The 26,908-nt window shown below is 37.6% G+C and overlaps 1 protein-coding gene across 3 annotated transcripts in view; it reads left to right on the plus strand.

The window, feature by feature from the left end:
* The window catches only part of tns2a (tensin 2a), a 126,819-nt gene that overhangs the window by 19,104 nt on the left and 80,807 nt on the right, over positions 1 to 26,908 (plus strand). Inside the window, exon 1 of one of the 3 annotated variants that reach the window (XM_022677588.2) lies at positions 942 to 1,089. The exons of the other annotated variants lie outside the window; for them this stretch is intronic. Coding sequence (XP_022533309.2) covers positions 1,081 to 1,089 — 9 coding nt within the window. The 5' untranslated portion in view covers positions 942 to 1,080. Of the gene's footprint in view, positions 1 to 941; positions 1,090 to 26,908 lie in introns of those variants that run through there. 3 annotated transcript variants of the gene reach the window in all.

A 26,908-nucleotide genomic window follows, 5' to 3' on the forward strand; every position in this document is an offset into this window, starting at 1 on the left:
TCAGTGTAATGCTGTCGGTTGGCATTTACTAGTGCTAAGCGCTGCTGCTAACTGTGGCTAGCGCTGCTGCTAACTGCGCTGTTGGAAAGATTGGAAATCTAAGCTCACTGTAAATAAACAGAAGCTTTTTACTCACCCAAATAAAGGTTTTTCAGGAGACAAATTTGTGTAGATTAACATCCAGCGCTCGTTTGACATTTACTTTGACCTTTTTTAAGAATTACAGTTTTGTTTACTTAAAATGCGCCTTTTATATGACAATAAACCAGAAAATAGATGTTCATTGATAGTGCACCTTATAACCCTTTCAGACCCTGCGTCCATTACAATGGACATCATGTATTTTCTTTATTTGTAAATGTTTTTTTTGCACATAACACTATTTCCATCAGAATAGACCATGAATCAGCAAATGAACAAGTTTATACATAAATGGAAAATGAACTTGGTCCCTGCACTGAAAAAACAGTAATACTAGAGCCTTTGAGGCAAATTAACAGCTAATTTGTACTAATTTAATATGATTTAGAACTTTTAATTTTTTTAGTTTACTGTTTATAAAATAAAATGGTTAATACAAAATATAATACAGAAATAGAAAACAGTATTTATATATATTTTTTCCCATCAATGGAGATAATTCAGGTCTGGAAGGCATAATATGGGATAATATGATTTTATTTTCATCTGATAGTCAAGCATATGTAACTGTGGTATCTTGTATTAAATAAATTAAAGAATTAAAAAGCAAACTGTGAGAAAACGTATTATAGGCTCTATCTATTCTACACTAACACCCTACGATGCAACCACAACCCAATTGTTCATTCAACATTCTAACCAATCAGAGAGGCGCTTTCCACCCCTTGTTTCACCACTCAGCCAATCAGAAAGCTAGTTTCCAATAACACATTCCACAGCGCGTTTCCGCCCACAGACTCTCAGAGCGGGGAGAAAGTAAAGCAAACCTCCAGCAGCGGCGGAGAGAGCAGCGCGGACAGTCAGTGGACATGTAGAACTACAGCTAAACTGGACTTTTATAACTACCTGAAACACGTGGAGCTGTGAGGAGAAAGAAACATGAGCAAGGTAGGACTTTTATTGAATTTGGCAGGACTTTTATTTAGCTGTTTTTTGGCTGTGGTTTACTGTGAGAAAACAGGCTGTTTAGGTTTAAGGTTGTTTCATAGCCTATAGAATTAGTCTAGAAATTTCTTAATTAGTTTATCTTGATGTTTTAACTAATTTACTGATTTTTAAGCAACTTAATTTTGTTTTTGAGCTGGAAAACACTTCCTCACATCCTTTAGGCGGCAGTTAGAATGAAAAAGAGCAGATTTAGATCCTAAAACGTTTATTTTCAGTGTCAGGTATCGTTACAAGAAATGAGAGATTAACCCAGCTGTAATTGTTTAGGCTATAATCTTAGGGATAAGGCACAAACAATAAGAGACTTAAAAATTATGAGTTTCCTTGATTTTACCAAATTGAAAACCTCTGGAATATAATCAAGAGGAAGATGGGTGATCACAAACCAACAGACCAAGCTGAAGTTCTTGGATTTTTGCACCAGGAGTGGCACAAAGTTATCCAAAAGTAGTGTGTAAGGCTGGTGGAGGGAAACTTGCCAAGATGCATGAAAACTGTGATTAATAACCAGCGTTATTCCACCAAATATTGATTTCTGAACTCTTAAAACTTTATGAATATAAACTTGTTTTCTTTGCATTATTTGAGATCTAAAAGCTCTGCATCTTTTTTGTTATTTCAGCCATTTCTCATTTTCTGCAAATAAATGCTCTTAATGACAATATTTTTATTTGGAAAAAAACTGTGTTCTCAATGGCCAGTTAGTGCCACACCTACCAAATATTACAAAATCCAGAACTGAATCCTGGATTAATGGTTCAAATATATAAAGAGTATTGTTTGAGTAATGTCAACATAAATTAAGTACAATTAAGTTATTCACTTATTTAGTCTGCACCTAGTTAATTGTGTTCTTTAAGCTCAAACTGTTTGTTATTAACAATTAAATGGTTTAAGTTAAGTTCCATGAATGGAAACTGTTAATTGTCTTAATTTAACTTGTTAAACTGATTTACAAAAAGTACAAAACATTACATGCTACCAGTTGAAGTATTTTTCTTTAAGTTTGTTTAATGATCAGCTTGAAAACGTTCACTTGTAGCATCCTATGAAGTAAAAGAAATGAGGATATCCAAACTAAAATAGTTTATTTTTGGTCAGTTTCTACAGTTTTTCTTCCGCATCTGTCTACATAGCAGCCATGACATTTCCATCCGTCTTTAGACTGAAAAAGAGATAGGATTTAGGGCTAAATAGCTTAAAACTGTTGCTTTTAGTGACTTATTTTCTAGATTAAAATCCAGTTGCTTTGATTCAGTTTTGGGTATGTTCTCGCTTCACGTTTTCCATGTTCTCTGGCACAGTTAATGGCAAAATAGAGAAGGCACGTCAGAAATGGTGAAACATGACCTAGGAAGTTTTTTTTTTTCATTATTTTCCTCACTGGATTCGTTGCTGTGCTCAGAAAATAATCACCCAACTCACTACCTTACATAACCACGAGTAAAATAGCCCATTAAAGTTTTATGACTCTCGTAATTAAGTCTGACAGCGAGCAATTTTCAACCCCCATTGAGAAGAGCTTGTTTGTAGTTTGTTGTTTGAGCTGAGTGAGGCAACAAGACTGGAGCACATCCAAAGCTGTGTGGTGTGGTGGTAACTTGTGGCCGATTTCGGTCTACTTCTAGATTTTGGGACTAGAGAAGAAAAGAGTGTGTAATCATATGACTTGTGCCCCCTCACCCCTTTTCCCAGTCCCACCATGTCACTAATAGTTACTGCGTCAGAGGTTATTAAACGCCTGAACGGAGACACCCTTAATTCCTCACAGACAGAGGCAGCAGAAAGGGTAAATCTGTGACCCCACACACAGGGTCTGGACTAACTGAGGGGCGTATGTGAGTTCTAGGTAAGAAAATGTCCAAAAAGAGAAAAGAGGCCTGAACTGAACTGAAAGGTTGTTATGTACAATCATTCAGGTAGGTTTTCTCTTCGGTCAGTCATCCAGAAAAACAGTAAGTGACACACTGTAGGCAGCGGTATGAAGGTTAATATGCAGACCACTTAGAGTTTCTCTAGATTACAGATACCTAGAGATACTATACAGACTGTTGAGGCTTGTTTATTTGAAAGAAAAAGGGCAAGTGAAATGATCTTAATATGTCTATAAAATGTACAATATATTTGAAGTAAAAGGGGACACATAACTTTGGTCTCACCGCCCTTTTAAACACCCTCCATTGAAAGAGTTTATTGTCAGGAATCATACGCTTTAAGTTAAAGATCCATCATTTTGGTCATTTTGGTTAAGAACCTCAGACAGTACACTTTTAAGCAATTAGGCATAAACTAGCCTGTTCATGCTTTGCTATTGAGCACAATCAAAGCTAAAACTAACATGTGGGAAATGCTCAGCTATAGCTTATTTGCGTACAAGTGTCAGAGCCCTTAAACGGCTCATTCTGAAATCGACTAAAACTTACAAGATTAGAGCTGGTTATATCACTTTATGTGAGAATGATTGGGTGCAAATAACTTCATGAACTTCATGTTGTGTGTAGCCCATAGACATATTCTAACTTGTGTGTAAAGAGATATATTGTATTGGCTGTAGGTCAGTCTCAATAATCTAATCAAATTTTGACTAATGATATTATTGCAATTTTTAAAACATTCTGTATTTTTTTAAGGGCTCTTTTTTTGCTCATGAATATTATTCACCTTAATGGCTTGTTCTCACTAACTAAACATCATGGGCAATATTAATGTCAGCAATTTATGTCGATTAGGGGTGGGGGATATGGCCCTAAAATAATATGATATTTCATGGTATTTTCACGATAACGATACTCCTGGCGATATAACAAAACACTAACACTTATAAAAAAGTATTTAAAAAATACACTATACACTGCAAGAAAAAAAAAATTATTACATACAATATAATATTGCACACCCCTAAATGAGATATAAAAAAATACAAGAATTTTATCAGATTTGTGACAGAAGTCAATGATCCAGAATGATCAGTCATGATACTAATAATAATACACTCCAAATGTCTCCATATATTCAGGATTAACGTAAAATAAATGATACTGGTCAGATATAATCTGTCTCTAGTAGATATATAATGGGAAATGGGATGGGTGATATGGCACGATATTTCAGGGTATAATATCTTTCACAATATTTAAAAATTTTGACGATATTATCGTGTACGATACGGCAGACCCCTAATGTCCATATTTCATGTAATAAGTTGATAATGTATTTATTTGGCAGCCCTTTGCATGGTTTGAGAAAGAATACTTGAAAACCAGCCAATAGATTAGGACAGTTTAATTTGATGTCTAGACAAACGTTTAGTAGTCCTATAATAGTCTTAAATGGTGGACAGATCTTTCCTATATGAATCCATTATTAATAATTATATTTACAGAAAAGATTGAGAGGCAACATAACAAGAGTGCAGGAGCTTGAAAAGATATTCATTTGTTAAGGCTTGTCTATGCAAATAGACAGCTTATAATTGTTTTTTGTGTGTTTTTATGGAGATGAGAGAGCTGGGTAGCAGAAAAAGTGGACAGAAACAAACGGGAACACTAGACAACTAGACTAGACAACTGTTGCTAAGTGGTTACTAAGATGGTACTATGTGGTAACTAAGGTTAGTGTGGCTGTGTAGAACTTGTAGACCTGCTCCAAATGAGGAAATAGATGAAAATGGGATTGTGTAGGGGCGAGAATAAATGGAAAAGATTAACTTTGTTCTTTGGGTCTTGCTCTGAGATGAGTATATCTTAAATTGTGTGCATTGGTTGAGCAGAAATACAGAAGAAAATGCTAGCAAAAAAGAAAAACAAGAATATAAATTGCAGTGCGCTACCATGATAATGGACTTGTAGACTTGGCAGAGTGTTAGGGAGTAACTCAGAGTATTTGGAGAGTAAAGGAAGTAAACAAATTGGATTTTAATCAGTTTAATCCTTGCCTTTCACTTGAAGTCGAGATGATTAAACTAATGCTCTAATTAGTTTTTGCACAGATATTGAGAGGAACCTACTGATTGGAATAAATGATTATGCTTGAACTATTTAGCCACTAGATAGATGGATGCAATCAGAGAAATGAGGAAGGAGCCATTAGGAACAATCAAACAGAAGGCTGGATATACTGGAGAAACTTGGCAAAAACTTGCAAAAAAAAAATGCAATTAATTCTGATATTGTTTGGACTGTCGCAAAATAAAAAATATTACATATGCATCATCTTTCTTTAAGATGATTCATTAATAGATACTTATAATATGAAAGAAAGTTCACATAGATTACCCTTAATCTACAGGCACTTGGAAGCACTTTTAAAGCTATACTGTTTCCTTGAATTGTTTGTCTTGGCATAAGTGCCACTGCCATTGGCTTGATTATCCAGGAAGATATCTTTAATGAAAGTCCAAATCTGACACAGTAGCTTGAGTGCCTCATAGCCTGGAGTAGAGGTTCCTCTGCAGGACTGCAGGACTAAATTTACGTCTGTTACACCTGCGTTCGATTAAGCTTGAAGCCCCACCGGCCGCTCCACGCTGATATGAATCCCAGATTTAAGTCAAATCCTCTGTAGGCCAATATAGCTTACTGAAGCAGACAGATGAAAGCAGGCTGAAAATAACTGTGGACAGTCCAGCTCTGGCGCTGTACACCAGAGAAGCAGTTCATTTATGTGACTGTGACTCGAGTAAAACACTTATAGTGTTCATTAGGAAATGAGCAATCCTAATGATAATAGGTTTCCACAGAGCTAGCAGAGTAGCAGGGTGCTTTGTCTTGTGTTAACTCCTTTGCCAGCTGTTTTGTGGTGCTTTTAATTAAGCGTAGGCCTTTGCTTAATGAAAAAAGGGGATTGAAGGAAACTGACCCTTCTGGAATTTGTCAGTTAGCCAGCACTGGAGTTCACAAGGAGCTCCAGAAATGCTTCGGCTAATTCTTCACATGACTTCTGTAGGAGTCGGGGCATTTTGACACGTGAGAGAATGCACAGAATGTACACGAACACTCACTTGCTACAGTAAATTACGATTTTCACACTCATCGTCAAAGAAATAGTTGCACATAGACAGTATTGCTTTGCAGTTTTATTGAAAAGGAAGATAAATTACTAGGAACAGTAAATTATTCAAATTTAAGACTCATATGGGCAACACTTGGTCTTATTTATTGAGCTGCTCATACAGAGGTAGTGTGTAATGCATGTGTAAAACAAAATGCCTGATGTCTTTGGATGGAGTTGTAGATGTTCTTAAACTTGCCCGTCACACCATGGCAGCCTGCCTTCTGGACGTGTGACGTATGAGAGCAAACGGTTGATCTTGGTGCTGACCCCAGTGCCTGTCAGGGCTGCACGATATATCATTTAAGAATCATTATGGCGATGTGCGCATGTGCCATTGTCACATCGCAGGACGTGCAATGTTCCTTAAGGCAATTAAATCAAACACGTCATGTCGCAGTGTTCAGATTCTTGACACAAGATACACAGCACTGTCTCTGTGTCTGTGTGAGTTACAGGCTGCTGCTGCCTGAGAAGTGTGAGGGGGAGGGGAAGTGCGAGGGGGGGAGTGGCAGGAATAAACACGAGGTAACCACATGGCCTCTATTCACATGGTTGGGCATGTGCTTGTAAACGCACGTATTGAAAGATGTGCATCTCAGTCCAGCATAGTTTTGCTCAGATATTTCCAGTTACAGCTGAATTCACGCTATTAATCCCAGAAAAACGCTTTTATTTACCTTTTTAAAAGCCATTTAAATGCCTGATTAAATGCTAGTTACTGTTGTTTTGCTGTTTTCCTAAGGTTTTGAGTGCTCGGACCTGACTCAGCTCTCCAGTCCGGACGCGTGACAACGAGCGGGTGGGGGTGGGGCTGGTGACGTTGTGGGCCCTGTATTATTTAATATTGCGATATATATTGTCGAAAAAAGAACATTTGTAAATGTTAAAATTTTCCAATGTCATGCAGCCCTAGTGCCTGTGCACATGGGTTCATTGATTGTCTCCACCTACACAAAAGTCACTCCATAAGAATGTGGCACAACTACCCACCCAGGTTTTATTTCTGTCTGTTGATTCCTTTAGGAAATCTGATGAAGAGTGTACATACAAAACAATTCTGGAAAAAAGTATTGGGACACCTGCTCATTAAATATATTAATTTATCCTGATTTTATCAGGACTTTTTGCTGCATTCAGCATCAGGAGCATTAGTGAGATCAAGATGTGGGATGATCACCAACCCACTTCACCCTCAACCCCGTAATTCCAGAAAGCATATTACACTGTGGCACAGTTTATTGTATTTTTCAGATTATTAAGTGCACTATCAATGAACATCTTTTCTCTGGTCTATTTTTATGCATAGGGTCTATCTATCTATCTATCTATCTATCTATCTATCTATCTATCTATCTATCTATCTATCTATCTATCTATCTATCTATCTATCTATCTATCTATCTATCTATCTATCTATCTATCTATCTATCTATCTATCTATCTATCTATCTATCTATCTATCTATCTATCTATCTATCTATCTATCTATCTATCTATCTAAGGATGCCTACATCAAAGTGAGCAAGGGTCGCCATGTTTCCCTTCTAATGGGGAGCTTCCTAATAGGGGAAGCGTCTAAGTAAACTGAACTATAATTCTTAAAAAACTAGGGTCTTAACTTAAATTGATTTAGACCTTTAAAATATTATTTTTGCATACTGTACATGGTTCTAACAGTGGTTCTTCTATGGCATCAGTCAAATAATGGTGATGATTTATTATTTTTACTGATAGCTGATTCAGTTATACATCATACATACATACAGATGTTCTGTCTCATTATTCATTTGGCTTGTATGTTTGGACAGCTGATAAAAATGCCTATTTGCGTCTCCCTGTGAACATGTTTAAAACTGACTAATGACAAAGTAAACAATAGATAAGATTCATTCACCAGTTGCATTCAGAGTACTGGGTTAGGACTAGGGCTGCACAATATTGGAAAAAAAATGGCATTGTGATATTTTGTTAAGAGTTTTCCTTTATAGGAATATGTTTGAGTAAAATAAACATTGGTGTTTTATTCTATTAACTACAGATAAAATATTGTTATTTTGAGCATTTATTTGCAGAAAATGAAAAATGGCTGAAATTCCGAAAAAAAAATGTAGAGAAACACATTCATATTCATGTGCAGAAATCAATATTTGGTAGAATAACCCTGGTTTTTAATCACAGTTTTCATGCATCTTTGCATATTCTCCTTCACCAGTCTTATACACTGCTTTTTGATAACTTTATGCCACTCCTGGTGCAAATACTCAAGCAGTTCAGCTTGGTTTGATGGCTTGTGATCATTCATCTTCCTCTTGATAATATTCCAGAGGTTTTCAATTTGGTAAAATCAAAGAAACTGATAATTTTAAAGTGGTCTCTTATTTTTTTTCCAGAGCTGTATATATTTTGATATGAAATAATACAGGATTACTTCGAGATAAAAAAAAAACTGTAATGGTATTAGTGTTTAATAAATATACTCAAATATCCTGATATTTGAGTAAAAAAAACTATATAATCTGCCTATATAGTCATGCAAAGTCTAAAAATCTGATTGCTTTGTATTAATTAAGTTATAACAAAAAATATATATGATTAAATTAGCCTTATGTAACATTGCATGTCCTGCGATGGGAATATCAGACGTGAACACATTGTGATGACGATGCTGAAACGATAAATTGCGCAGCCCTAGTTATTGTGCAGCCCTGGTGGTTCAGTGTGATGATGAAATCAGTTTCAGTATTGGTTTGGTATTTGATGGAAGTCTTTTGGCTCTCCTGTAGTCCCTTGTCTTTCTCTCAGCTCTATGAACTATGACTGTGTGTGTCTTGGACTTCACTTCACTGAGCTCACTAAACTCTGTCATATGCTTTCCTGAACTGTTTCAACTCCTGTCCAGCTGTGCACTCATATATACACACACTCACACACACTCACATGCTCTCACACACCAGATCCAAACTCTGAGAACCTCCCTAGCTTGAGAAAACAGCTGTTTACTCAGGGGAGAAACACAGACTGAAAGTGTTGTTGGTTTGTAGAGAGTGAAAGTGGCGTCTCGCAGCACGGCGATAGCGATAATTGTGATAGCTACACTGAGCACGCAGTGTCACTGTGTAAACAAAGAGGTGAAAATTACTATCATATGAAGTAATCACAGTGATTTCATAACAAATTGGGGTGTTACATAAGTGTTGATCCCTAAATGAAGCTATGCAAACCTCTGCATTACAGGAAACTGCAAATGACGTACATGCTTTTTCATGCATTCATCTCTACTTGCTTAATTGATACTGATACGGCGCAGCAGCTTCAGGAGATTGGAATGGGAACAAATATTCCAGAAGGGCTGTGGTTGCAGTTATGTGTTTCTAGAAATGTAATCTCATCATAGGTCTGCTAGGTGGTGCTGATGCTACATTACGTGACCTAGACCAGATCATCAGCTTCCACCTGTCTTTAAAATAGGTGATCTTTAAAAAGGCTCCTGTCTTCCTGCTTTCAGAAACAGCGATTCACATTCTTGCTTAAAAAGGCACAAAAAAGTTTTTTTTTTTTTTTATTAATATCTGAAACGTGTTACTTTGAAGTAATGAAACATAACCAGTCCATCTTAAAGTTTGCTAACCTGTAAAAAAACTTTTTTATTGCGGACATTTCTGCCTGTGCAGCGCTGTCACAGGTTCAAATGTGCTATAGGCGAGGATGATGTTTCTGTGAACACAAAAAAAAAGTTTATTTCTTGGAAATGCTGAAAAACTGTAGATCTCTGCAGTTCATCCAGAGTGATCATGGGCCACTTGGCTGCATCTCTGATCAGTCTTCTCCTTGTATGAGCTGAAAGTTTAGAAGGACGGCTGGGTCTTGGTAGATCGGCTTGCACAGTGCCCCTTTAGATGTTGAAAGCTTGGGAAATCTTTTTGTATCTAAATCTGGCTTTAAACTTTTCAACAACAGTATCTCGGACCTGCCTGGTGTGTTTCTTGGTCTTCGTGATGCTCTCTGCCCTTTAAACAGAACTCTGAGACTATCACAGAGCAGGTGCATTTATACGGAGACTTGATTACACACAGGTGGATTCTATTTATCATCATCAGTCATTTAAGTCAACATTGGATTATTCAGAGATCCTCACTGAACTTCTGGAGTAAGGTTGCTGCACTGAAAGTAAAGTTTCAAATATCCAATAAATTTCATTCCACTTTTCATCCCACTTGTTACAAAAGTTACAATTTCATAGCCTGAAATGTGGCAAAAGGTTAAAAAGTTCAGGGGGGGGGGCCGAATATTTTGCAAGGCACTGTATATATAGGGGTTGGACAATGAAATTGAAACACCTGTCATTTTAGTGTGGGAGGTTTCATGGCTAAATTGGAGCAGCCTGGTGTTCAATCTTCATTAATTGCACATTGCACCAGTAAGAGCAGAGTGTGAAGGTTCAGTTAGCAGGGTAAGAGCACAGTTTTGCTCAGAATATTACAATACACAAAACATTATGGGTGACATACCATCTGTGACCAAGTCAAGTCTTTGTGATGTATAAAGAGCCACGTGATCCAGGGTAATGTCAGCATACCACCAAGAAGGACCAACCACATCCAACAGGATTAACTGTGGACGTAAGAGGAAGCTGTCTGAAAGGGATGTTCGGGTGCTAACCCGGATTGTATCTAAACAACATAAAACCACGGCTGCTCAAATCACGACAGAATTCAGTGTGCACCTCAACTTTCCTGTTTCTACCAGAACTGTCCTTCGGGACAATAAATTAGTATGGTCTAAAAGCAGTTGTCTCAGTTTTATTGTCCAACCCCTGTATATATATATTTATTTTTTTTAAATACATAAACTCACACAAACATTGTAGATGAACCTTACAGAAAATACATTTTTAAAAGTCATTGTTTGGAATAAGCCTTTAAATTAAACATTTTCCGACTAAGCTAATAATAATAATACTATGGTGCTGCTCTCACCCATACATGCAATAACCTTGGAGTTGCAGATGAGTAATAGGATGTTAGAAACAATAGCCTGGCAGAAAGTGTGTGTGTGTGTGTGTGTGTGTGTGTGCGTGTGTGTGCACGTGAGCTGGTGGTTGTGGGGCTGTGCATGTGTTCAGTGCTCTGTCTTATGTACGTTTCCTCCAGCGTGTATCCCGTAGTCTCAAGGTCTCCGGTCTTTCTCTGTGTTTTCAGGGAAGCTGAAGTGTTATATTTGGTACGCTGATAACATTGTAGAGTTCAAGTCCTTCCTTGATAACAGTCGGCCGCTAATAGACTCGTGTGATCTGTGTGTGTGCAGTTTTTGATAGATCACCCAGCCAAGCCCAGAGTTTGTACAGTTCCACAACAGCAGCATCACAACTAGCGAATTAAGAGACTGTTATGTATTGTTTAAAGCATCAGACGTGTAATTTCATGTCAGAAAAGAAGCTATTTTTTACCCTGTTTGGTCAAATTAAGTGGTGTGAAGCAGTGGCCTATAGCATTCTCAATAAGTATACAAAGCTAAGGGTGTACCCTGTGTAGGGCTGCCACAAACGATTATTTTTATAGTCGACTAATCACCGATTATTTTTTATGATTAGTCGACTAATCGGATCATACGTTAATTGAATATAAAACACAGTTTATCACAATAGAATGCAGCTGCTATTATACAACCAACATTAGATTTCAGCTATATGCTAACTAAAAATAAAAACAATTAAAATCATAGTTCATTAAACCTTTAATGAAATATGCAGCTTGTTGTAACAGACAATTATTTTACTGTTTAGCATAAAGTGTAAACAACTGTGTAAAATAAGGATAAGGCACTGGCATTTATGAAACATCTCAACTGTGAGGTTGTTTGAACTATTATGAAAAAAAAGTATATTAATAAAAAATGCCTCTCTGTCCAGATATTGTGTACATTACCATACACAGGGCAGCGGTCTGCACAGATCTGATTGGCAGAGGAGAGCGTTTGGTGATTTTACACCACACATGACTGATCTGTGAGTTTACTGCACCGAAAAGCACTGAAAACAGAAGCCACTGTCAGAATGAAATCCTTCTCTGTAGTTTATCAGTTTGGGACGGCATTTGTGACAACGTCTGGGTCCGGATCCGGATCGCGGTCCGCCTATTAGTGACCTCTGTTTTAAAGCTATCAAGATGAGTAAGTTAAGTACTAAGTTAACGCTCTGTTTACGCTAATTTTAGCAGCTAAATAGCAATTTAGCTTCTTCGTCATTTAATCAGCCACAACATGCCTCCTTTTCAGGTGCTCGTGCATCGCGGTTGTGCTGCCGAGGAAGGCAAGTTCTTCATTGCAGATATTGCATTGCACGCGTTTCACTTTTATTTTCTTGGTGATCCCACACTTTTGAGTTCTGTAGCGGGGTAGCCATGAAACCAGAGCCTGTCTGTATAATGTCCTGAGATGTCGTCCACTACCTACCCCAGTTTCCACTACTGCGCATGTGCGTCCAGGACAGAAAGGCAGTCGCAGCAGTTTGGAGAGAAAAACAAAGAAAAAAAAAAAACGACTAATCGACTATTAAATTAGTCGTCGACTATTTTAATAGTCGACATAATCGTGACTAGTCGACTAATCGTGGCAGCCCTAACCCTATGTGAAACCAAACCAAACAGAGGGAGAAACGCTACAAGTAAACAAACTATTCCAATCTAAATAAAATGAACTACAGGTGTGAAAACACTCTTAGACAACTCTATTAGTGCATAAACACACTAGATAGATCAAAAATCTATTACAGCTTCTCCACACAGTTTTTAAACGGTAGGCTCCACCCTGTTTGGCACTTTATTGATTATATTGATATTGATAGCATGCTTATTAGTGATTTACAGCTTATACCACCTACAGAGAAAAACAGCCAGGTAGATGATGAAGAGAGAGAGAAAGAGAGAAAGAGGTCAAGTGGAGGTTACTCTGCAATTACTGTAGTCACAGCACAGGTGTGAAAACACCCAAACTACTAAGTAAATGATCTGTGTTATGATTGGCAGTGCTGCATTGAATCAAATATGCAGTCAAAACTAAAACAGGGTATGTTTTAAAACTTTAAACCGTCAAAATCGTCATTTAAAAAAACAAAGTACTCAGAATTAGATTTTCTGTGGCATGTTTTGGTGTAGCAAATGCCCCAAACCAGAAAGGAATTGAACTAAATTATGCATATTACTGCTTTAAGATCTTTAAAATCTTATGGATGCGCACACACACATAGCTCCTGGCTTGTTCTCTCTTTCCAAGTGTTTCATTTTTTTAATCATGATTTTATGATGTGGGGTGTAGCCACCACCAATCCCCCAGTCCCATTTCCACACACAGGGTTGCCAGGTATAATTTTGGGCGGCCGGACACTCCTGGGAAGGTTCACCACTGTTCCATGTCTTCTCCATTTGTGGACAATGGCTCTCACTGTGGTTCGCTGGATTCCCAAAACTTTGGAAATGGCTTTAAACCCTTTCCAGACTAATAGATCTCAATTACCTTCTTTCTCAATTGTTACTGAATTTGTTTGGATCTCGGCATGATTTGTAACTTTTAAGGATCTTTTGGTGGACTTCATTTTGTCAGGCAGTTCCTATTTAAGTGATGTCTTGATTGAGAACAGGTGTGGCAATAATCAGGCCTGGGTGTGGCTCGAGACAGTGTACTCAGGTGTCAGAAACCACAGTGACGTTATGTTTTAACAAGGGGGCAATCACTTTTTCACACAGAGTCATGTAGGTTTGGATTTTTTTTCTCCCTAAATAATAAACACCTTCATTTAAAAATAGCATTTTGTTTTTACCTGTGTTGTCTTTGACTAACATTTAAATTGGTTTTATTGTTCCGAAACATTTAAGTGTGACAAACATGCAAACAATCTGGAAGGGGCAAACATTTTTTCACACCACTGTACTTTGTAATTTTTTGTTTAATATAGATACATCAAACTATCGTCTAATTAAACAAATAATCTGCAAAATAGTCGACTACAAAAATAGTCATTAGTTGCCCTATTAGCACATACCAGCAGATTGTCACTTAAGTGGTTGACCATTGACCAGCTGGCAGTGTGCAGATGTGACAGCTGTGGTGTGTTACAGGGGTTCCGGATGGCTCCTGAAGAACCCGTTGCATGGAAACGTGTTGGATGTGTTGAGAAAGCCGAGGAGAGGCGAGGGCAGGAAGCTTGTAATAGTGCTGTGCTGACCTCATCTCTGGAACAGGCGGTCTCTGTTCCCCTACTGCCTGTCCCACCCTCCACACACACTCACACACACACATACATACAGGCTAATTCCATCCAACACACACACACACACACACATACACACATATACAGTCAGTTCCTTCTTCTGCCTGTCCCACCCTGTTGGGACCCAATTCAATGAAGCAGGAATAGGGGTGTACACACACAAACACACTTAGATATCCCCCACTGAGCGATTTTGGTCATAATGAAAGGGGGGCATATACGAGAAGACCACAAGCATGCGAGAGATGAAGATCTACTAACTGCAGTAAACACAGAGCTCTCAGAGTCTCTCAGTAACAGTGTGGTTACAGTTTGTTGTCCTACACTTTTAGGGTACTAGGCAATGCAGTAGAACAATCATAGACAACCTCCCCTGCCTATATTCCTCCATATTTCAACATAAATAACGTGAATAACGTGTCCTCTATAGTGGATAAAAAAGAGTGTCAGAGTCAGGCTGGAATGAGACAAGCATGATTACAATAAAATGGCTTTATTAAATATGGTAATCCAAAATTGTAGTTAAAACAGGCAAGGTCAAAATTAGAAAAGAAACATATACCAAGAATGGTGAGACAATCCAGGTGAATAACAAAGTATAATGACAGTATAGAAGTTCAAGGCAAAACAAAAAATTGTCAAACACAGAATAAACAATACATGGGCAAGATCACTGCTTTGTATAGACGGACAGAACTAAATCTAATACTCAATGAGGCGTAAGTGAAGCACAGGAATATATATAAGAGATCACTTAAAAATTATGAGTTTCTTTCATTTTACCAAATTAAAAACCTCTGGAATATAATCAAGAAGAAGATGGATGATCACAAGCCATCAAACCAAACTCAACTGCTTGAATTTTGTACCAGGAGTGACATAAAGTTATCCAAAAGCAGTGTGTAAGACTGGTGGAGGAGAACATGACAAGATGCATGAAAAACTGTGATTAAAACCAGGGTTATTGCACCAAATATTGATTTCTAAACTCTTGAAAGTTTATGAATATGAACTTGTTTTCTTTGCATTATTTGAGGTCTGAAAGCTCTGCATCTTTTTTGTTATTTCAGCCATTTCTCATTTTCTGCAAATACATGCTCTAAATGACAATATTTCTATTTGGAATTTGGGAGAAAGTCTGTTAATTTTACTCGAACATATACCTATAAATAGCAAAATCAGAGAAACTGATTCAGAAACTGTTTTCCCACCTACACAAAAATGTATAGGTCTGTCATTTTTTCCTAGGTACACTTCCAATGTGAGAGGCAAAATCAAGAAATGGCATTGTATTATTTTTACTAATTCACTTGCTTTTTATTGAAAAAAATAGTATTTGATACACCAGGTAAACGTAACTTAATATTTGGTACAGAAACCTTGCAATTACAAGGGTTTAGATGACCACATTTACACTTACACTGCAGCAGGGATTTTGACCCACTCCTACATACAGATTTTCTTTCAGGTTTCGGGGCTGTTGCTGGGCTCCCTCCAAAAGTTTTCTATTGGGTTTAGGCCATTCCAGGACCTTAAAATGCTTTTACGGAGCCACTCCTTGGTCACCTTGGCTGTGTGTCTTGGGTCATTGTCATGCTGGAAGACCCAGTCATGACCCATCTTCAATGCTCTTACTTAGGGAGGAAGTTGGCTAAAAAATCTCAGGATACATAACCCCATCCATCGTCCTTTTAATAGGGTGCAGTCATCCTGTTCTCTTTGCAGAAAAGCACCGCCAACAAGTGTGATGTTCCCACCCCCATGCTTCACAGTTGGAGCTGTGTTCTTGGGGTTGTTTTTGGTCATCCTTCTTCTTCCTTTAAACACGGCAAGTGGTGTTGGGATGAGTGTCTGATAAGTGTGTGTTAATCCTAGTGTTGAGAGGTTTTCACGCTTTTGTTGAAGTAACTGCCTTTACTGTCCAGAAAGAAAAGTTTTCGACTACATTTTGGAGCATTTCTGAGAGAATATGATTGCATATATGTAAAATGGTTTTACCTTTTGTTGAATTAAGCTGGGAATCTTTGCTAGGCTTGTCAAACCAGGTCAGAAATCTTTATGTAATGAAAATGTTCTAATTTAAGATTTGACACTACACCCAATCCAGGAAGCATTAAGGAACCTTCAGAGTGTTTGAGAAAGTTTCCTCCTCATTCTGCACGTTGTAGAGTGTTCCCTGCTCTGACACGCCCACATCAGTGCAGGAAGGAGGAAGGGTCTGTCTGTGAGCTCATTGGTTATATTAGGTGTGTTATGCATTGGTTTCTCCAGGAACAGGGTTGTGGAACACCATACCAATGATATCAGAACAGTCTGCCTTGTTTTGCACTTGATTTGTACTGGTTTCTGGTTGTTGTTGCCAAAGACCTTGCAGTGGTATCAGACCATCTCATCTTTGAAGGATTAGCCGCTGTTTGCTAATCTTCTAATTAATTGGCACAAGGCAAGGATGGTCCTCACGTGGTCTTTAAGCCTTGAGATACACCACACTGCTTGTGTCACTTGACCACTGGAGTTCTCTGCGAGAAGAACTAAGTACTTGTTCTTCCACTTGACGGCCGCATTGCAGCCTTGAAAAGAAGGATTCAGATTCAGTTCCCAGTATTACAGTAAGTGAACCTCGCAGACCTCGGATTGCTGTAAACAGCTGTGGATCAATGCTAAGCGCTAATGGAAAAGAAAGCTATTTGTATGGATGTGCTTTTAGGATACCCTTTACACATTACAAATGCTTTTGCACTCTGCTGCTGCAGTTTATGTGTGCATACAGTCAGACATTTGGCAACCAAAAATATTTGCTTGCAAATGCCAAAAATGCACCTTCGTTGTTCAGTGGAATAAATAAAACGACTAAATTATTTATACCTTACAATGACTCATGTATTTTAGATCATATTGCACTGTTTACTCTAAGTTTAGGGTTTCTTTTAGCAGTGATGCACTACACTGGATTCCAAGACCCAGAATTATGACTAAAATATATTATATTTATAGTCACAAAAATGGTAAAGACTTTTCTCACACAGGGACTTTAAGCTGTCATCAACTTAGCAAGTAATTAAGAACAGTTAGAATTTAGCATTTAGCATCGTAGCTAAACCACTCCAGCCAAGCTGAGGCTACATGCTGTGTCTGTTAGCTAGCATTGCAGCTAACACAGTTGATAGCTACCACAGCTAAACAAGCTAAACTAGCAAAGGCTGTCTGTATTTCAAACTAAAAGCCCTCTGCAGGGTTTATAATTGTTTCATATAATCTGAAGCAGCAAAAAAAATACTACTACTAATAATAATACTGCAAAATACAGTGTATGTAGTAGAAACACTGTATTGTGCTTTATTGGTATATCTGCTGGGATTATGGATGTGTCATATTGTATGGTTCTCAGTAATATTGCTATCATTTTGAAACAATACAAAAACATTTCATAACCACAAAGTATTAACTGTAATTCTCCTTGGTCGCAGTTTATTTTGTGTTTTTGTTTTGGTATTTACTTATTACAAAAAAAATTAAGGCAATTTTGTGGTAACTGTTACATTATTTAATTATATTATCATTATTTTGTGAGCCATGGTAAATTAATATTGAATGTTTTTTTTTTGTTTACAAATTAGACAAAAGTTTACATATATTTTATATATATATATATATATATTTATGTTTATATAATCAAATGAAAGGCAAGAATTGTGGTCGGTAAAAAAACAAGGGTCATAAACGAGAGAACAATAGTAACAATAGAGAAACGCGGTGTACGAGGGTTACGGTGATTGATTTCCTGATTGGGGCATGTGATGTGTCATGTGACCAGTGTGTGGTGCATTCTGGGCAATGCAGTCCGGTAGCTAGGAAACGCAGGTAGAACTGAGTGTGGAAAAGGCAGGCATGCTTACAGCGCCAGGCGTGACAAATATATAATAATATAGAATTATAATAATATAAAACTTAACATGTAGCCTTTATTTTTTTATTTTAACCCTACGGATCTAGGAAATATAGTTAAAAGTTTTTTTTTTTTCAGTATGAAATTTCTTCTGCTTGCCTTAATTAGTGTAGTCAACATATAATATGAAAATCAAAATAAATCATGCAACAAAAAAGCTAAATAAAAAACTAATAAAAAACTGCAATGTTATGTTTCAATGTTATATAAAACTATTGCGTTTTATATGTTGGTCTTTCAAAAGTAATAAAGTAGTGAAACATAAAAAAAAGTTGTGTATTTTTTTATGAAAAACGAGTGAATTATCCTAATTGAAGCATAGAATAATTAGCAATGGAGTTAATAATGAAATATTCACACTGCTTTTTAGGATTCTTTTTGGTTTCAGACATTTTTTGGATAATTAAACATGCACCGGGTCAAATTGACCAGTGAACACCGTTGCTGTTCCTGAAAAGTGAACGTAACAAGAGGGTTAAGACCATATTGCTAACCTACCTGGGATGTTAAAAAATATTTTAAGAAAATTAATACAACACAATGCCTGTAAATAGTAATTTTGTAATTTTGAAAAAGCACAAAAATATGTCAGTATTTCAGTGCATCACTTGTTTATGTGTGTGTGTGTGTCCGTCCATCCGTCAGTCCATGGTGTCTATTTCTGTGTGTCAAGATTGTCCGCCCCTGCCTTCAATTCCTCCTCTGTTCTTTCATTTGAGCTTGAAGTGGAGCGAGAAGGGGAGGGTCCTACTTCTCAAAGGCCATCTTTTGACTGGAGAGTTTCTGGCTCCGGGTGGCTAAAATTAAGTGAACAGTCCCTCCTTGTCTGTGTTCCATACCCAGGGAGCAGTCAGTGCCCTGGCTACCCTGCTGTCAACACACTGCTGCTGGCTGCTCGGTAGGGGAGCCTGGCCTGTAGTGGGGCATCCAGTCACTCCTCTCGGGGGGTTGGTTCAGGAGACTCAGGAGACCTGAGGCTGTTAGAGGTGGATGTGGGTGGGGGAGGCCAATGCAGGTAGCTAGCGTTAAACTGTGCGTAAATCGTTTTTCCAGTTGGGCGTTGACTCTTGCAGGCTGACGGGTCGAAAAGGTAAGAGGACATGTTTATACGTGTGTAATCAAAAAGATTGATTAGACTGTGGGATTTAGTTGATGTAAGATATCAAACATTTTTTCTTGATTTTTCTGTTTTTAGTTTTCTCCATTGGTTGAAACCCTGTGTTAATAATCCAGGATAAACAGATCAATAATAGTAATGCTCTTATTGCACATTAACTTCCACTCAAAATTAGGAACAGCAAATCAAGTGCTGAATTAGTTCAAATAGAGTTCATTTGGACTTTTTACAGTGTATACACAGCTATGGAAAATAATTAGACCACTTAAAAAGGAAGAGTTTCTTTGATTTTACCAAATCAAGAGGAAGATGGATGATCACAAGCCAACAAACCAACTAAACTGCTTGAATTTTTGCACCAGAAGTGACATAAAGTTATTAAAAAGCAGTGTTTAAGACTGGTGGAAGAGAATATGCCAAGATGCATGAAAACTGTGATTAAAAACAGGGTTCTTAAAATTTTTGCCTTTTTAATTCAGAGTAGTGTTCATTTAACTACTTAAAAATTAGAATTAGAAGAAACACAGGATAAACAATACATGGGCGATAGAAACGCTTTGTATAGACAGACTGAACTAAATCTAATACTTGGCAGGGAGTGAGTGAAGTGCAGGGGTATATATAGTGAGGTGAACAGTTTTTATGTCAATCAATATGACTTACAAATGCTTATTTACTGTTGCAGTTCTCAGTTCACTGCCAGCTGCAGCACTTTGTCACACTTTACAGTGCAGAGAATAGTAACTCGCTCTTATAATCTGCAGTGAGACCAGGAGACCAGGCATGCATACTTAAAAAGGAAGGTAGCCCTGTTGGCAAGACTGCACACTGATGGTGAGTTAGGGTTGGGGGCACGCCTATGTAGCCCTCTAAGGTGACATCAAGAAAAAAAACGTATTAAAGCGTGGTAATGAGATCCTAAGGCATGGCCATGAGCTACCTAATGCATGGCGAAGAGATAATTAAGAATTATGTCATGTCTCACTTAGGGTTGCAACGGTATGAGATTTTCACGGTATGATAACCGTCTCAGAAAATACCACGGTATCACGGTATCACAGTTTGTTACATATATTATTAACTGACCCTTAAAGAAATTACAACAAAGGTTTTTGTTCAATTAACTATTTATTGTAGAAACCTGGAACAACTATATAGATAATGTCTCCTTAAAAAAAATAAACTGTACACCATTAGGTGAAGGAAACCAGGTTTTTCCACTACTCTTAAGGTCATTAAGGGTGTATATAATTATATATATATATATATATATACACACACACACACACACACACAAACACACGTGTCACACATTACATGTCCTCTAAGAAGTAAAGATCCTGTGTTTAAACTATTCAGTACAATTATTTAAGTTTAAATTATTTAATATCTGATAAACTGAGCCTGGGTCAGTGTCTGATCAACAACTGTTGTAAACGTCCGTTTTACTGCCAAGTTGGTGTATAACCAGATAGAGGGGATTTATTTCTGAGTCTGGTTTTAACACATGAAAAACAGGCACGTCATAATTTGAAAATTAACGCATGTAAATGAATGGCGTCTTTCACATCCAGTCCGGCGAGCACCTTTACACGGACACGTGAATCCGTCGTAGCACGCACTTCACGCCTGTACCTGCGTGCCCAAATTTCGGATAACTCAGCGCTTTTGCGGGCGCTTACCGCATGGGTTGTGCACGACTACAAAGAGGTTTTATTTATGTTCAGATTAAAATTATAAACTAAACACATACTTTGCGCTGCACGCCGGGGTGGTGTTCTCGGAGATGGGAGAACAGGTTTGACGTATGTCCAACTTTAGCTGTGACTTTACGGCCACATTGATTATAAATCGGATAACCATCCTCGGGTGCGTTCGGCGGGTCTCTGAAATACACTGCTGATTTTAGTTTAGCCTTTTTTTAGGCGGACGGAGATTTGTTTAGTCTGATGCACTTTCTGCTGTTCTCGCCGCTGTGTGCTGAGCAGCTGAAGCGGAGCAGAGTTGCGCATGCGCGGGTGAGTTTCTCCGCTGGCTTGCGTTTTACCGGTAATAAGCAAACACACACGGTATGATAACCGTGCATTTTAATACCATGGTATACCGTGAAACCGGTTACCGCTGCAACCCTAGTCTCACTGCAAGAGACTACAAAATATCACCATAATTTATTCAGAGATGAAAATAAAAAGAAACCAGTTAACTCCTAATTTTCTTACAAAAGATTATTCTTGGATTGAAGTGTTAATATAAAATTCAGTTTCTTTATGGGCATTAATTTATTATTTTGGGCACACCTTAATTATCTTCGTGTCGATGCCTTAGGATCTTGTTTCATGCCTTAATAAGTCGTGAACATAATGTAACCTTAGGGGCTCCATACACTCCATACATTATCTTTCACCATATATTTTTTTTTTTACTGTGTCTCAGCTGTTCAATTTAGGTCCAATTTACTAGAAATATCTCTAGTAAAAAAACTTTTCCCAAACAGAGTTCAAATTGTTGATCTTAAAGTGTTGAGTAGATTCTATGGTTTATTGGACGAAGAATATTTAAATCTCTGTAGAGTTGGACAGTATATTTGTGCATTTGGGTTAAATGTTTAACTCTATTAAACTGTCAAAGAACTCCAATAATGAACAACTTTTATATCTAAAAGAGTTAAAACTATGCTTTGAGGTCTGTTTAACTCTGAACTTTTGGCTCTCTAGTTTTGGCTGTGTGGTGTTGGACTGTGGCTGTTAAGTGCATTATGGAAGGAATGAACATCCTCTAATGCACCTCTAACACATGAAACATGATTTGTGGTAGAAAACATGGGGAACAAGGGGGAAAAACCTAAACAGAAACACTCCCAAAGATTTCAGGACAGCTAGTTTATTAGAAGCATAAGATAAGCTGTATCAGCCAAACCGATCAGCATACTCTGGCAGAGTTGGCCTTATCCTCCCCATAAATGATATTTTTCTGCCCGACTCCCTTCTGCTGAAGTCTAGCTTGTATACATATTCTTCATATTACTCCCTCAGCTGATAAGACCTAAACCTAGGTTTAATCTGGGCGTGTTAAATCAGAAGACGTCCAAGTGTTTTCATGCCACGAGGGGAGATTTACAGCCTAACACCTAACTGTTGTAATGGGACATTCTGTAATGATATCTTGTCTTGTCAGTGGGGAGTTGTTTGAGTACTAGAGTGACAGTTCGGATTAAAATTGCATGTTGTTGTTTTTTAGTTACAAGGATGTTGGGTCTAACGCACTTATCTCTTCTACACAGTGTCCATGGTGATTAGTTTTGTAACACAGCAGAGCAGACCAGTTTAGTACCTGTACCCTTGTCTTATGCGGTCATGTTTTTGTAATGTGTGCATCAGGTGGTTTTGCATTGTCATGTTGAAAAATAGTTGGAATCCCTATGCAAGATCTCACCTAGTAGGGTAATAATAATTACATTAAAGGAGCTTGTTAATGATCTCAAGGTAGCTGGGAGCACAGTCACCAAGAAAACCATTAGTGCCACACTTTGCCATTATGGATTGAGATCCTTCCATGCTCACAAAGTCCCTCGGTTCAAGAAGGCTCATGTACAGGCCCATTTAAAGCTTAAGACATCTGAATGAGGGAAGTGGGCCATGTATCATACAGTCTTCAATGAGAACTTCCTAATGGATGCTGTTGATTTTCGGGTTCCTCAATCTGCACTGCATTGAAAACAAGCTGGAAATCATTCAGGAACACTCCCCAAAAATCATTGGAAAGATTTAAAGATTCTGACTGTACAAAGTAATATCAAAATAATGTAATAATATTTTGAGAGTATTCTTAAGTTTCTGAATCAGTTTCTCTAATTTTGCTATTTATAGGTATATGTTTGAGTAAAATGAACATTGTTGTTTTATTCTATAAACTGCAGACAACATTTCTTCCCCATTCCAAATAAAAATATAGTCATTTATAGCTTTTATTTGCAAAAAATGAGAAATGACTTAGGTCAGAACTTTCAGACCTCAAATAATGCAAAGAAAACTTGTTCATATTCATTAAGTTTTAAGAGTTCGGAAATCAATATTTGGTGGAATAACCCTGGTTTTTAATCACAGTTTTAATGTACCCTGGCATGTTATCCTTCACCAGTCTTGCACAGTGCTTTTGGATAACTTTATGCCACTCCTGGTGCAAAAATTCAAGCAGTTCAGCTTGGTTTGATGTCTTGTGATCATCCATCTTCCTTTTGATTATATTCCAGAATATTTCAAATTGGTCTAATCAAAGAAACTTATTTTTATGTGGTCTCTTAATTTTTTTCCAGAGCTGTATCTGTAATTGATCAGGTAAAGTTATTGCAACTGTTTTATCGTATGAAATCAGTTGATAAATCCATAAACTTAATCTCTTTGTTTAAATGGAATGACGTTTGACAATCTTAGGAAACATTATGATGATACTTATTAAATTAGAGCCTGAATTGTCTTACAGTCTTGGTCCGGATCCCAGAGCACACTACTGGTACACTAGATCTTCTTGACCAGTCATCTCTCAGCTTTACTGAGAAGCAAATAGCACATCAGTCAAACGGAAATTAGTGTCCTACTTTAATTCTGGATGCATGCCTGGATGCTTGTTTAGATCTTGCGGTTGAAATCAGCTTTCACAAGGGGCTTTAAAGTAGTGCTCACTTAGTGTGAATGATTTCAATCATTACCATCTTATCCTCTAAGAGTGTTCTCTTAAATGTCTTCTAGATTGGTGTTTTGTTCTTGTTGAATCCTGCTGGGCCTCGATTGCTAGCTAACCACGCTATCAGTGGAACTTTAGCCGTAAATATACCTCAGTAGTGCTTCTAACATGTGCCAATTTTTATTTTCTATTTAATGTAATTTACCAAACTTTCAGTGCATCCTTAGTAGCTAGTATTATAGTGAACTGTGAACAACACATTTACACTATGTTTAGGTTTATTTGTGTTTATTCTATTGTTCAATTTTTTAAAAAGCAAAATATGGTCTCCTTAGAGTACACCAGATAATAATGAATGAGCTGTCTGACATTTTGCTTGTGCCCATAAAGAAAGACGCAAACATTTAATACATTTAATGATTTAATTTTTATATGTACAATATATATATATATATATATATAATACCTGGGCTGTCAACGTTAAAGCTTTAATGCTTGTGATTAATTAGGAATCAGTAACGCTTTTTTAATGCAATTAATTACGCCACCAAGTTTGACCCTAACTTCCGATTTAATCTGCCCCATCCCTGCCCAACGCACAGATTTTTTTTTTGGAGCGGTTCCTTTGTGATGAGACCATGATCTGGTCTCGACCCGACCCAGCTATCAAATATACTTCTTTTTTTAATTAAGCTAAACTGCTGATAAGGCGCTGTTTAATCTGATACATTAACCAGAGAACCCTGCAGGCATGTATTTGACATAAAAGTTTTGTCATCTGACATCATAAACATCATTTAACCTGAAATTAACATCTATTGATGTCAGTGGCCAGCTGGGAATATACTTCTGTAAACAAATGCTGTCTACTGCTTCATGCTGTTTACACAGTCAGTGCAGTATGTGCTGCGTTCACTGCATTGCAACTGCAACACTCTATTTAATACAGTTGTGCAGCATGTCCCATTGAAAACACAGTCGCAGTTAACTCATAGAATATTCTTGTGATTAAACAGATAAAATTTATATAAAATGTAACAGTTTACAGTACATACAACACAATACACTGTACACAAGATCAATGGTATCCCATATTATTGTCTGTGGGTGTGTGGCAGAAAGAAAGATGGTGCCAGTCAGTGTATGTACAGTGCAGAGCTCTATGGCATGAAGTGGGCATGTACTGCATCTCTCGCCAGCTGTCCAAACAGTGCCCAGAGCTGGACACAGAGAAGGAGAGTGGAAACGAGCTCCCTGTGCCTCCGCTGCCAAGCGGAAAAACACACAGCACGGCACAAAGCTGCATTATCTTCCCCAGAAGAGACGTCACGTATCCCACACACCACACACACACTTCACTCTTCAATCAAAATACCTAGCTAGTGTTTGGTAACCTGGTTGGTTGAGTCTATTCTATTGTGGCATATCATTTAAAATAATCTTAGAGTATAATAAACAGAGCGTAATGACTTTTGCCCGTCTCTAATTGGCTGCTGATGTTTTCCACCCACTTCCACCGCCTCCACCTGTAATCAAGCAGAAATGTCAGTCATCAGCTCTGCTCAAATATGACCAAAATAAACTGAATGATCATGTTTTTGTGCATTTTTTAGGCAAATGCTACCAAATTTAGATGAAAGTTTGTCATATTTGATTAGTTCTCAGTGTTTTCTGTTTATGAAACATTTTAATGTTAATTTTTAGCTTGAATTTTGGTCCCCATCCATAGAGATTAAGAATCAAGGCTTGTGTGACTGGAATGGACTGCTTGGTGGCTGCAGAATGAATAGACTTGGCTATAAAATCTTCCTCACAATTACAATACTATTAAATGTTTTTGCTGAAGCTCAGGACTTTGTTGATCATTACTAAGACTGCAATTACTGCTCTCCTCTTTCATAAAACAACTTGAGTCACAAATTTGATGACTTAAGAAGGATTACAACTATGGCTTTGGGTTTAATTTAGTGCAATAAGAAAAACAGGTACCACTTTATGGAGGGTTTATAAATAGTTTAGAAAGAAATGTATTAATGCTTATTACCTACGTTGTACTGCATTTTTCGTACTAAGACACACCGGATTATAAGGCACATTATACGACACTAAGCACAGGTGCTACGCCATGTTTTCCTTCTAATTCAGCAGGTCTCACTGCTGGGTGATGGGACCTGTAAAGCTAAGCTAGCTAAAGTAAACAAAACTGAAATTCTTAAAAGAAAAATTATTAAGTTTAAACGAGCGTTGGATGTTAATCTACACAGATTTTGCTCCTGAAAATGGTTTATTTGGGTGAGTAAAGCACTTCTGTTTATTTACAGTAAGCTTAGATTTCCAGATTTTCACTAAGAGTGGGTCCAGCAGTATTATCATTAGCAGCTAACCGCTAGTTGCAGTTAGTGGCTAATGTTGCCTGACAGAGCTATACTGAGGAACTCTGAGTGTTCCAGGAAGCCAGGGAGATATTAGCTAGCAGTTTGTCCCATGTAACTTGATTTAAAACAGTAAATGCGCACACAGCTGTCTGGTATACTCACCTCTGAACAGCAAAAGAGCTACCGCTTAGCACGGTTAGCGGCTAATGCTAATACTGTTTCAGTCTCGGTGCTGGAGAACTAAACAGAAACTCCTGTATAATGCTGTACTTCAGTGGAGTGGTTTTACTGCTCCTTACAACCTGACTGGTACAAAAATTCAATTG

Source organism: Astyanax mexicanus, chromosome 13, assembly GCF_023375975.1.
Source record: "Astyanax mexicanus isolate ESR-SI-001 chromosome 13, AstMex3_surface, whole genome shotgun sequence".
Classification (NCBI taxonomy): domain Eukaryota; kingdom Metazoa; phylum Chordata; class Actinopteri; order Characiformes; family Acestrorhamphidae; genus Astyanax; species Astyanax mexicanus.